General features: G+C 39.3%; 2 protein-coding genes across 2 annotated transcripts in view; one reads left to right on the top strand and one right to left on the bottom strand.

Moving 5' to 3' along the window:
• The window catches only part of P3H2 (prolyl 3-hydroxylase 2), a 208,036-nt gene extending 204,616 nt beyond the window's left edge, over positions 1–3,420 (bottom strand). The window contains exon 1 of the mRNA XM_063442798.1: positions 2,854–3,420. Coding sequence (XP_063298868.1) covers positions 2,854–3,261 — 408 coding nt within the window. The 5' untranslated portion in view covers positions 3,262–3,420. The remainder of the gene's footprint in view (positions 1–2,853) is intronic.
• The window catches only part of TP63 (tumor protein p63), a 401,462-nt gene that overhangs the window by 344,191 nt on the left and 43,252 nt on the right, over positions 1–14,019 (top strand). The gene's annotated exons all lie outside the window — the stretch shown is intronic.

Genomic DNA, 14,019 nt, shown 5'->3' with positions numbered 1-14,019 from the left:
TGGAGATGCTATGGCATCATATAAATAAACAATATTAGGCCCTTGTCAAAGTCATTTAGATCTTTTTTCTTCCCCATTTTTTCTTTCAACAAATGAAATTGAAAAACTGACTGATAAATGTGCACTACCATCCCTTTAAGAGAAAAATAAATACGTTTTATTTCTGAGGCACAGGTTCCTCAAGCTGTAAATGTAAACAGCTGCATGAGCAGATGATGGAAGGGTTGAAGTTACATACAGAAAACCATTCCATATTGTGTTACCATTGAGTTTGTCTTGCACTCATTAAAAGTTTTTCACGGTCATTCAAAAGTAATAAAAGTAATATGCAATATACAAAAAATATATAAAAAAAAAAAAAAAAAAAAGAAGATTGAGAATATATAGCGATAGATAGAAAACATATGGTAAGAGATTGGTGACGTGCATCATACAATCAACGTTTACTTTGAACAGAAATAGAGCCCATAGCACCAGTCAGGTGGAGTGGGCCATGACTGCCTTGCATGTCTGTATGAACATTCATTCAAGGCAGTTATGGAATAGTGGATTAATGTAACAATATTTGGGAATTGCCACTAGTCACGCCTCCTGGGCAGCAAGCTGCACAAGCTTTAAAATATGCCAAGTCAAAAATAGAAAAGAAGAATACTAAAATACGAGGAAATGTTTACTAACTTGTCCTCCATTTTGTTAATATCACACAGATTTGGAATAGTACCTTTTTGGGAGGGATTTCAAATAAGTGGAATTCATGGAGTGAAACCTTGGGGGATTTCAGTATTTGTTTGATGGAGGAGAGACCTAAATTGATAAGGCCCATCCATCAGTGCTGTGGCATTAGGAATACAGATATGTATTCCCAATGCTCCAGTGTTCCTTTAAAGGGTTAAATCAAGGCATCAAAACAATTTTAGCTTAATGAAGCAGTTTGGATGTATATGTCACACGCCTGCAGTCTCACAGCTCAATTATCTGCCATTTTTTAGGAGTTAAACCACTTTGTTTTGGTTTATGCAGCCCTTGCCACAACTCCCCTGGCTGAGACTCACACAGCTTGCATGAAAAAAAATAAAGAAAAATGGTTTCATGTTCAATCAGATGTCAACTTGCTTTAGAAGTTTATATCTCCTGCTCTGTAAATTACACTGTAATCACACACAGAAGACTCCTGTAGGGTCTAGAACACTATTAACAGAGCAGGAGGTAGAACATTCTCAATTAAACAGAATGTGCAATAATGTTTAAACATTAGATCTCGCTTCACAGGAAGTGTTTAGGAAGGCTGTATTAGTCACATGCAGGGAGGTCTGACTATAATTGTATAAACAAAGCGATTTAAATCCTAAATTGCAGAGAATTGAGCAGTGAGACTGCAGGGGCATAATGACTCTACTGCTTCATTAAGCTAAAGTTGTTTTGGTGCCTATAGTGTCTCTTTAATTCTCGTAATTAGTTTGTAAAAGAAACCACATTGGGAAATTAAAACGTTACTGAAAAAAAATATATATAAAAAAAATAAAAAAAATATATATACACAATACACAACAATATTAATACAAATATATTACTAACATGTATGTAAATATTGGTCTTGGCCTTCAACACTAAGCCCCAAATTTTACAGCTTCATAACTGGAATCATAAACTTGGGGCTAAAATATCTAAATTGTAACAAGTAAATGTTGCAATACAGATTTTATTTTCAGTACAATTCAGGGTTTAATAAATAATCCCCAATGTGCGCAGCACTCTGCATTCAGATAAATCAGTTAAGGTACCTATCATGGACCAGTTTTTATAGGACTTGAGTTTTACAAAATTTATATGGAGCTTTGTTTGGCTGAGTTTAACAAAGTTATATGGGACAGGAAATGGAAAGACACATGTGGCCCCTTCCAGAAGTTTACACAGTGTGCTAATTCAGGCTAAACATTCTAAAATTACCATGACAAAAGGAAGCTACATGGAATTCATTAGTAAATACAATGGCAGATTTAGTGTTTTCCCCTCACAAACTGATGATGATGAACAGATAAGGATGAGACAGACTAAGATTTGCATGTGACAGTCTTTTCTAGTTTGTCAGGAAATATTAAATGATTATTTTATTGACAGATTCCCTTATAAAGAGCACTGGAATTATGAAAAACAAAATTAAAAACAACTGGAAAAACAAAAACAAAAAAACTAAATGGTTCAATACACACAGGTATAACAAACAAAAATGTTTCGGTCATATGCCATATGTTTGAAATTGAAACAAATTGACAATCAATACAAAAGCTAGCTTTGAAAGTGTTAATATTCTGTCTTATTGTACACACAGTAATTACAGCCAAGTAATTAACCAAACTTATATTTAAAAGTCTGTAATATGTAAAACTCTGTAATATATTGTTTGTGTACCCCCATTAACCATACTGCAAAAATAAATAAATAAATCAAAAATACTGCAATCCAATTAATTCACTAGTAGTGGGTGTGGGGGCAGGGCAGAGGAAGCAGTATAAAGCACACGAGACTAACAAATTAACAAAGTATCTGTGATAGTAGCTCTGGAGGCTTACATTACTTCACAGGTTCATTCAGTGAAAGGGTGGCCAATTGTAAATACCCCAAATGTTGTACAACTACAACTCCCATGATGCTTTGGCAGCTTTAAGGCTGACAAAGCAAAGGAGTTGTAGTACTATTATAGAAAATGATCTCTCAGGATAGCGTGTATTTATTGTGATACTTCACATTGGGTACTATACTCTGTGCATTGCATAGGGGGCAACAGGGGCTGCCTGCGAGATTAACACATGGAGCAGTCTCAGTTAACGATCATACATAGGGACTAGGTCTTACCTTGAAGTATGCCCTCTGCAGGAAGTTGTATGGGATCCTCCTGTAAAATTCACTCTTGATGTCCTCACTGACCCTGTGTACTGACAAGGTGCCTAGGCTTCCCTCCTCACACTTTGTCACACAGGCTGCCCTAGACAGCATAACACTGAAAAAACTCAAACCCCAAAACCTGGGTTTCAGCTCCATGGGATACCTCTCCTTACAGCCCAACCTGCATCTGATTTTAGTCAGCCTGAGCTGATGGTAGCTGTGTAGGGAGCCCTCCATGTAATCCACCACCTTTTGGTACTCATTCTTGTAATATGCCTCAATCCCATTGTCATATAGCAGGTCATAGGGCTTCAGGCTCTGGGTGCAGGGCTGCAGCAGGGACAGCAATAAAGGGACACACAGCTCCTTCCAAGTCATGTCTGCTCTGACTCTGGATCCCTTAGAAAGGGTCTCTGAACTTGTCCTCCCAGCACCATGTGCAGCTCTGACTCACACCGATCTCAGGCAGCCGGCAGTTCTTAAAGTCGTACGAACGGATTTAGGAGGAGTCCAGATCAACAACAGTCAGTCAGGGCTGAACACTAATTCAGCTATCCAGCAGGGGGGCAAGTCTAGTCAAAAGTTTTTCTACACAGCTATGGGAGGACGTGCAGTACGAGGGATCCAAGTTACTTATATGCATATAGATTCAGTATTTTAACATGGTTCTAACGATACGCATCATGGTATCACTGTATATATTACATTAACTGATACAAATCAATATGTGCTTCTATATAATGATTTATCTGTGGTATTTAACTGTCTCACACTCCAAATATTGATACATGTTTATTTCTTCATCTTTTGATATACAGAGATACTTTATAGGTATTTGATACACAAAACTACACATACATGCATCTAAAATTATTATACATACCAATATATTTATTTATCCATATTTTGTTGAAATTCTTTATTTTTAGCTTATTAATACATTTATCTATCACCGGAATATAAGACATGCCATATATTTTAACTAGAAATTTAGGAAAAAATAAAACGAACTGTACCATAATTACAGTAGAGTTCAGCTTATGTGTAACGTATAATGCATGCAGTGTGTGTTTGTAGAGGATGTAGTGTGTGTGTATAGTGGATGCAATGTGTGTGATGCAGTGCTTGCCAAATTTGCTTTGAATCTAGGAACCATCTAAAAAAGTAAGGATAGTTTTTTTTTTTAACTAACAAAGCTTTATTTTCAAATGACAAAAATAAATTTTTTAAAGGAACTCTATAGGGTCAGGAACACAAACGTATTCCTGACCCTATAGTGTTAACCCCTTAAGGACTGAGCCAAATGTACAAGTTGTGAACAAAACAAAAGGTAAACAAAACCTGGCGTTTGCGCTATATGTCTGTCCAACCGTAATTCACCTCTTTCATATTAAATGCACCCTTATTATATATCATTTTATTCAGGGGAAACATGGCTTTCATTTAATATCAAATATTTAGCTATGAAAGATAATTTAATATGAAAAAAATGGGAGAAAATAAGAAATGTTATTTTTTTAGTTCTACATGACATTTTAACTGTCAATGTCATAATACTGTTTGCTTTTACTGTAATAAAATACACATATTTGTATTCAGCAAAGTCTCACGTGTAAAACAGTACCCCCTATGTACAGGTTTTATGGTGTTTTGGGAAGTTACAGGGTCAAATATAGCACGTTACATTTGAAATTGACTGTATAGTAGCCCAGGAATTAAATGTACACCAATAATGGCATACCATTTGCAATAGTAGACAACCCAAGGTATTGCAAATGGGGTATGTCCAGTCTTTTTTAGTAGCCATTTGGTCACAAACACCGGCCAAATTTAGCGTTAGTATTTGTTTGTGTGTGAAAAATGCAAAAAACGCCAATTTTGGCCAGTGTTTGTGACTAAGTGGCTACTAAAAAAGACTGGACATACCCTATTTGCAATACCTTGGGTTGTCTACTATTGCAAATGGTATGCCATCATAGGGGTAATTTTCATTCTTGGGCTACCATAGGGTCACAAAGGCAACGTAAGCAATCTGGCGAATTTTGATGTGAAAAAAATGAAACACAAGCCTTATATTTGACGCTGTAACTTTTGAAAACACCATAAAACCTGTACATGAGGGGTACTGTTGTACTCTGGAGACTTCGCTGAGTACAAATATTTGTGTTTCAAAACAGTAAAAAGTATTCCAGCAATAAAATCGTCCGTGTAAGTGCTGTTTGTGCGTGAAAAATGCAAAAAACTTAACTTTTACTGATATCATCGTTGTAATACATTTTACTGTTTTGAAACACTAATATTTGTGTTCAGCGAAGTCTCCTGAGTAAAACAGTACCCCCCATGTACAGGTTTTATGGTGTCTTGGAAAGTTATAGGGTTAAATTAAATTCCCTATACTTTCGGCATGGGTTGTCAGGCAGGTCCCATTAATTGTAATTAATTAGGATACCTAATTATGTAAAAATATTACATAAATATATGTGTAGAAGTAATATATGTATATATATATATATATATACATATGTGTATATATACGAATATATATATATAATTATTTTTTATATTTTTATTTATATATAGGTGTATATATAGTGATATATAGGTATATATTTATGTAAATAGATATATTATTTTGTTCTACGTGTATTTTGATATAAATATATATATTAATATCACAATACAGTTAGAACGAAATAACACACATCTATATATTTTGTAATTATTTATTTTTAATTATTTTTTTACGTATTTACATTTTTTTATATTATATATAAATATATATATAACAATAATTATATATATATTTAATCAGTATCAGTCTACGTGTAATTTGATATTAATACATATATATATATAATTATATATATATTAATAGTAAAATACACCTAGACAGTGTATGTGTGTGTATGTATATGTGTATATATATATACTTAGATCATATATATATATATATATATATATATATATATATATATATATATATATATATATATATATATATATATATATATATATGATCTAAGTATATAATTATTTTTTTTTACACTTATTTGACTTTTTTTTTAATTTGATTTCAGCCAGCAGGGGGACTAACTGTCATTACAGTTGGTCCCCCTGCTGGCAATGCCTGAGTCAGCTATACCGGCCATGTGATTGTGAGGTCCTTGCAAGGACCTCACTCTCACATGGCCGGGGGGGCTGCTGGAGGGCGGACGTGCCGCAGGGGACTCCCTGGGAGTCCCCCCAACCGCGATAAGGGTAAGTAAAAAAAAAAAAACGGAGGGCGTACAATTAGGCCCGGCGGCGTTTAGAGCCGCTTAAAAAAGGACGTAATTGTACGCCCTCCGTCCTAAAAGGTTAAACTAACTATTTAGCTCCCCTGGCCAATCCCTGTCCCCCCTAAAACGTACCTTATTTCCAGCGCTGCACGGATCGTATTGGCTGTGATCATCAAGCTTAATTATCTCAGCCATGGGGGCAGGGACAGCCACGGGAGACCTTTACGGCGTGGGGAAAAAGGTGAGCAAAAACACCTTTCCCATGCGATTGGAGGGGGGCTGGTCATCAAAACAGATACACTCTCTGACAGACACCAACACTCATAGATAGACAGACAAAGACACACACACTCAAAAACAGACAGAGACACATGCACACACTGACACACACACACGCATTCATTGACAGAAAGATAGACAAACACATTCTATTACACACACACAAATTATTTTTTTTTAATTCAGTTTATAATAAAGGCTATAAACAGCAGGTGTATCGGAGCTTCATGTGCCCAACCACCTCAAAGTGCATTAAAAATGAACAAACAATAGTTATAACAAATCTAACCACTATTATACACCACCCAGTGATTATTAAATAGTATACTTCCCAAGAGTATTGGATATCCAACTGTATTATGTAGTACTTGGTTCAGCAAGAATCTATAAAATAATACAAAAATACATAGTGCGAACTGTATGTATACATACAGGGCCAGTTGGTGCAAGCATTTTCGCCACCCTAGGCAAAAAATATTTTGCCACCCCCACTCATGCAGACTAACACATGCTGACTCAAGTGTAAACATACACTGATCCATGCAAACTAATGCACATGCACTGACCAATATACACACACTGATCCATGCAGATTCACAAATACTGACCCATACCGACACACACAATGAACCATTGTCACAGTTCTCACCGTGACATCCAGACGTGGTCGCCCGGAAGCAGGGGATTTGAACCTTTGCTGTCCTGGGCCTGCTGTCTTTCAGCCACAGCAGTTCCTAGTCCTTGGAATTGTTCTAGTCCTGTTAATCCTGACTTGTCTGCAACACTGGGGGCTGGACTTCATCTATTGCTGTGCTTCATCCAAGATTCATCAGTCATCAGTTGGGTATATAAGCACTGCCTTGCCCTGGGAACTTTGTCAGCTCTTTGATCCTGGTTTATGGGTTCAGTTCCTGTGTTCAAGTCTCCTGTACTTGTACTCCATATTGACTCCTGCTTCTGACTTCGTTTATGCTGGCATCCTTTGACTTCGGCTACTCTTTGTTTATCCTGACCTCTGGCATCCTTTTGACACTTCCACATAAGGTAAGTCTCCTGACAACTATGCAGACACAAACACTGACCCACAAACACACATACACTGACCCATGCAGACACATACACACACACTGACCCATGCAGACACAAACACTGACCCATGCAGAGACACACACTGACCCATACAGAGACTGACATGCACAAACATACGGACTGAAGCAGACTATCACACATTCTCTGACACACATCTTACCTCCATTAGTGTTGTTATGTTGCCTGCGCCTGGTGGTCCATCACTTCCTGTCTCAGCCCCGCCTCTGCTATTCTCCCGCCACTTGCCCCCACTTACAGGGGATGGGGCGGGAGCGGGCAATTGAATCGCCCTCGCGCTGCTTCACATTAGATGTTTGGGATTGGGTCTGGCTCTGAGGTCTGACGTGGATGCTGCATGACCGGTGTTCTACAAGGCGCCAGTGAGCGGCAATGTAAGTGCTCCCTAGTGCCTGGTAAAATGCCCGACGGCACACTCGAAATAATAGAGGGGCAGCCCCAGAGCAAACTTGCACATAAAGTTAGTGCCGGCCGCCTAGTTGGCATATAGGGAGCGACGGCCCTGTATACATACAAAGAAAACTCTTGATATGGGTAACACTCACAAGTGTAGAGCCGTCCCAGGCTCTATATTAAGAGCTTCAAGGTGCCAATTCTGGCTTAGGTTGTACACCAACCATGGCTTGTTGCTTGAAAAGGTTTTATTTGATGTTTAAAAATATAAAATATACAAATAGGACTTATAAAAGCAGTGTGTAAAACAACAAAAAAATATATACACTACCACCACAACAACATGCCTCTCAATAAAAGAGAGGCAGCAAACACGTTTTGACTGAGTCACAGTCTTCTTCAGTGCCTTAATTCAATTTAAGTCCACTTAGCTTCCCTACCTTTGGTATAGCTGGAGTGGCATCCAGTGTGACTGTTAAAATCTTTAAGCTCTTCTTGCACTGCTCCCTTGTGTGCCGTTTAGTGATGCCGGGGCTGGAGTGACGTTGTATTCCGTCTCCAAGCATCATAGCTGGGTACGCAAGGAAGCAGAGCAAGAAGAGCTTGCAGATTACAGCTCCATCACTGCCCATCTACATTCCATCCCAGTCACCCACCTTCATTCTCAATCAGCTGGCTGGCTGCCCACCCCACTTCTTCCTCAGCCTGCCGGCCGCCTCCATTCTTCCTCAGCTGGCTGGCTGCCTTGGAAAGTACGGGCTAACAAATGCCCAGATGCCAGGACAAAATTCCTAGTTGAGCCTTGATGTAAGGGTTACAGTGTGCATTTGTGTAGAGTATGCAGTGTATGTAGGGGGTATAGTGTGTATGTGTGAGAATTTCTGGGATGGGATAGGGTTTGTGTTCTATGGAGGGTGACAGTCATTTTTATTTTTTAATTATTATTTTTATTAACGTTTATTACCCCTCCCTGCTTTTTACCTCTAGCCAGGGATGTGGGACACAACATTCCTTGGTGGTCGTATGGTCCCATGGTGGGACACAATATTCCCTGGTCATACTGTGGTCTAATGATGGTCAAGGGAATCGGTGCTGCACATCTGCTAGGCTGGGACAGACTGACAGCCTTCTGGGCCCCTGGGCAAAGTTATATCATGGACCCTTTACATTACTGCCTAGGAACACCTTTAGTGGGAGGCACTGATGTTCAACGTCTTCATCCTCTGCATGTAGACTTGAACACATCCCAAAGTTTCATTTATTCAATGCAACTCTATGAGGAGATGCTGATTAGTGCAGTGTGGTGTCTTGCTGTGCATGCGCAATAGCCTCTCAATGCTTCCCTGTAGGAAAGCATTAGATTGGCTGATATCATCAAATTTGGATGATACCAGCTGCAACGAGATTGGCGCAGCACTGGAATACCGGTGAGAAAAACACCTTTTACTTCTCTGACGGGGGGCTGGCAACCGAAAAATGCTTTCAAAACTATAGTGTGAACACAGGAGAGTGTTGGTGTATGAATGCCAGTGTGTATTAGTGTGGAAAGTCTGCGAATGAATGCCAGGAGAGATTAATATGGATTATCAGCGCTTGATGCTATCAGATTAAAAATTATAGTATTTATCGGCGTATAACACGCCCCGGCGTATAACACGCACCTCATTTCCAGAAGGAAATTCCAGGAAATTTCCACCCCTCCCATAGTATTCCCCCCCCCTCATCCCATAGTGTTCCCCCCCCTTTCCATAGTAATCCCCCCCCTCCCATAGTATTCTCTCCCCCCATAGTATTCTCCACCCCCCCTTTCCATAGTATTCTTCCCCCCCTCCCATACTATTCTCCACCCCCCATAGTGTGTGTCCCCCCCCTCCCATAGTGTCCCCTAGTGCACTTTCCCTCTGTCCCATATTTACTTACCTATCTTGAAGCGTGGGCCGGCTTCACAGCGCGCACCGCGGAACTGGAACTTAAATTTCAGGTTCCGGTTTCCGGCGGGACTGAAAGGAAGTGTGCACACAATAGTGTGCACACTTCCTTTCAGTCCCGCCGGAAACCGGAACCTGAAATTTAAGTTCCAGTACCGGCGGGACTGAAAGGAAGTGTGCACACAATAGTGTGCACACTTCCTTTCAGTCCCGCCGGAAACCGGAACCTGAAATTTAAGTTCCAGTTCCGCGGTGCGCGCTGTGAAGCCGGCCCACGCTTCAAGACAGGTAAGTAAATGTGGGATATCGGCGTATAACACGCACCCATGATTTTCTCCCTATTTTCAGGGAGAAAAAGTGCGTGTTATACGCCGATAAATACGGTAATTAAAGTTAATGACTGCAAACTTTCAACATATTCTAATAAAAAAAATACTCCAGTGTGTCCCCCCATAAAGAAATCACTATTTATTAGATACCCCGAAAATGTGGATTTTTCATTGGGGTTATATCTAAAAACAGCCTGCAAGCACAGAATTTTGCTGGCTGTCCAATCACAGACTACCCAGTGCAGCTCAATGAGAATTCTTTGCAAGACAGGTGCTCTGAGCATTTGCCTGTTTCTTGAATTAAGCTTCACTGTGCTAACCAAACCAGAAAGTAAACGGTTGCCTGATTGACAGCCAAGGGGAATATAACATGGTTAATTTATTTTTGAAAAAAATAATAAAAGTGCCAAAACATACAGCAAGATAAATTTAGTGGAAACCAGGGGCAGACTGACCACACGGTCAGATCGGTCATGGACCAAGGCAGTCAGGGGCAAGGCCAGCTGCACAGCCATGCTCAGGCTGGGGAGATCACATCAGAGATCTCCCCAGCCAGAAAGCCATTATTTCACTGATGGCATTGATAGGTTACTCCTGCACCCACCAAAGTCCCTTTGCCTTTCTGCACCCACCACAGTCCCTAACCCACCTCACCCACTACAGCTCCGATGCCTTCCTGCATCCACTACAGCCACTAACCCTCCATGCACCCACTACGGCCCCTAACCCAAGAAGGATTTCCCCCCCTAGTTTGTTGCAAAATTGGACGTGCATTCTTTTGGATCAACAGAAAAAAAAAATGTAATGACCTTGATGGACGCAAGTCTCTTTTCAGCTATGTAAACATCCTTGCACTCACTACAGCCCCTATACCTCACTGGACCAACCACAGCACCATTACCTCCCAGTACCCGATGCTGCCCCTATGACTCGTGCACCCACTAAAGCCACTGCAGATTCTTCAATCCCTGCGTCCCCGTCCCCCCGCACTTTCTACAGGCCAAATCCCTTTGCACACATTGCAGTCACTATCCACACACACATACTGCAGCCTCTATAGAAACATAGAAACATAGAATGTAACGGCAGATAGGAACCATTCGGCCCATCTAGTCTGCCCAATTTTCTAAATACTTTCATTAGTCTCTGGCCTTATCTTATAGTTAGGATAGTTTTATGCCTATCCCACGCATGCTTAAACTCCTTTACTGTGTTAACTTCTAACACTTCAGCTGGAAGGCTATTCCATGCATCCACTACCCTCTCAGTAAAGTAATACTTCCTGATATTATTTTTAATCCTTTGTCCCTCTAATTTAAGACTATGTTCTCTTGTTGTGGTAGTTTTTCTTCTTTTAAATATAGTCTCCTCCTTTACTTTGTTGATTCCCTTTATGTATTTAAATGTTTCTATCATATCCCCCCTGTCTCGTCTTTCCTCCAAGCTATACATGTTAAGATCCTTTAACCTTTCCTGATAAGTTTTATCCTGAAATCCATGAACCAGTTTAGTAGCCCTTCTTTGAACTCTCTCTAAGGTATCAATATCCTTCTGAAGATACGGTCTCCAGTACTGCGTACAATACTCCAAGTGAGGTCTCACCAGTGTTCTGTACAATGGCATGAGCACTTCCCTCTTTCTACTGCTAATACCTCTCCCTATACAACCAAGCATTCTGCTAGCATTTCCTGCTGCTCTATTACATTGTCTGCCTACCTTTAAGTCATCAGAAATAATCACCCCTAAATCCCTTTCCTCAGATGTTGAGGTTAGGACTCTATCAAATATTCTGTACTCTGCCCTTGGGTTTTTGCGTCCAAGATGCATTATCTTGCACTTATCCACATTAAATGTCAGTTGCCACAACTCTGACCATTTTTCTAGTTTACCTAAATCATTTGCCATTTGGCTTATCCCTCCTGGAACATCAACCCTGTTACATATCTTAGTATCATCAGCAAAAAGACATACCTTACCATCAAGACCTTCTGCAATATCACTAATAAAAATATTAAAGAGAATGGGTCCAAGTACAGATTCCTGAGGTACCCCACTGGTGACAAGCCCAAGCTTCGAATATACTCTATTGACTACAACCCTCTGTTGCCTGTCATTCAGCCATTGCCTAACCCATTCAACAATATTGGAATCCAAACTTAAAGATTGCAGTTTATTGATAAGCCTTCTATGTGCAACAGTGTCAAAAGCCTTACTGAAATCTAGGTAAGCAATGTCTACTGCACCACCCTGATCTATAATTTTAGTTACCCAATCAAAAAAATCAATAAGATTAGTTTGGCATGATCTCCCTGAAGTAAACCCATGTTGTCTCTGATCTTGAAATCCATGTGTTTTTAGATGTTCAACAATCCTATCCACATACAGCCTCCCTACACACACATCACAAGCTGCATTCCCACCATTACAATACTGCATACAGCCTCCTTACACACGCAATCGTAATTATTAGAATAACATATATATAGTGCCAACATATTCTGCAACTCAGTACAATAGGTAAAACAAGGCAGATTAATTCTAACTCAGCACATTGACATACAGGAACACTACATCACAAGCAGCATCCCTCAACCCTACAAGTAGTCTACAAACACATGTGTTTGGAGGCTACTTTTATGGACTAGTATGGTGGCACAAACACAGAGCGACCGTGTAATTAAATTTGCTTTATTTCTTTATTTTAATGCCAGTAAGGGTTACTTCATACAAAAACAGTGTTTTATTAAAGCATCAACTAATTATAAATAAGGCAAGATGGCGTATATATTCCCAAATATATACTGGTGCAACATTTGCATATCAGGGATGAAAATCAAGGAAAATATCTGCGTCATACACAGAGGCTCTAAATGAATTACTTCCCATACAGAGTGTTATACATTGAACATCATGCAAATAAGCACACACAGCATAGTCACTTTTTAAGATTCCATTCCCTGTTTCCTTACGTTCCCTTAGCAAGTCACTGGGGGGCACTAATAGGGTAATACAGATGTCTCTGGCAGTGCAAATGCTCTTTTAGATCTTGATGTGTGCTTTTGGCATCTGTATCCCTAATCATAATATATAACCTGTATAGTAATAAAGAGAAATTGCACAATGTTTTACAAAATTGTAGCTCATTATGTAGCTCTATTTCTAACTTCAGTTGTTTCCATCTTCTTGATGTTTTGTAGCCTTTATTTATTTTGACTATTTTTCCCAAATTGGCCTCTTTCAGCTTCATGTACGTAGAAATGCAAATGAAAGTTGGAATGTTAGCTGGAAAAGAGGTAAAAGTCAAGGTTAGCTCTCATCTGTTTATGTTTGTTTTGTAATTAATTCATTTTATTTTATACTGTATGTCTGTTAGCAGTTCTTGAAGCCATTTTGGAAGTTATTAATTTGGGTAAATGTTTAAGGAACTGTGTGAGAATTATTCCCTGAGTGATTCCTGAAATATTCAGTTCTAATTTGGCCGCAATTGCAGAACACAGGAATCTGGTGGAGAAAAATGAATTAACTAATACGCAAACTTAAATGGACAAGAGCCTGTCTTGTTTATACCTCTTTTGCAGCTTCACTTCTCTGTTTTCTAAACCTTGCTTCTTTCTCTTGCCTTTTTTTTAAATCTAATTATGTTTAATTCTAATTGTATTGTCTATATTTCTTAATTGTCCTATTTCTATAGTACAGTAATTACCATTTTCATTACAGTGTTGGAATTCTGTTTGCATTGCTGCTTTTAAAGGTTTTAACATTATCACCACACGATTGCAGTTTAAGGGAACACTATAGACGCCCAGACCACTTCATCTCAAT

This window comes from Pelobates fuscus, chromosome 2, assembly GCF_036172605.1.
Source record: "Pelobates fuscus isolate aPelFus1 chromosome 2, aPelFus1.pri, whole genome shotgun sequence".
Lineage (NCBI taxonomy): Eukaryota > Metazoa > Chordata > Amphibia > Anura > Pelobatidae > Pelobates > Pelobates fuscus.
The sequence above is the reverse complement of the archived record's forward strand: the minus strand, read 5'-3'. Positions and strand labels throughout refer to the sequence as shown.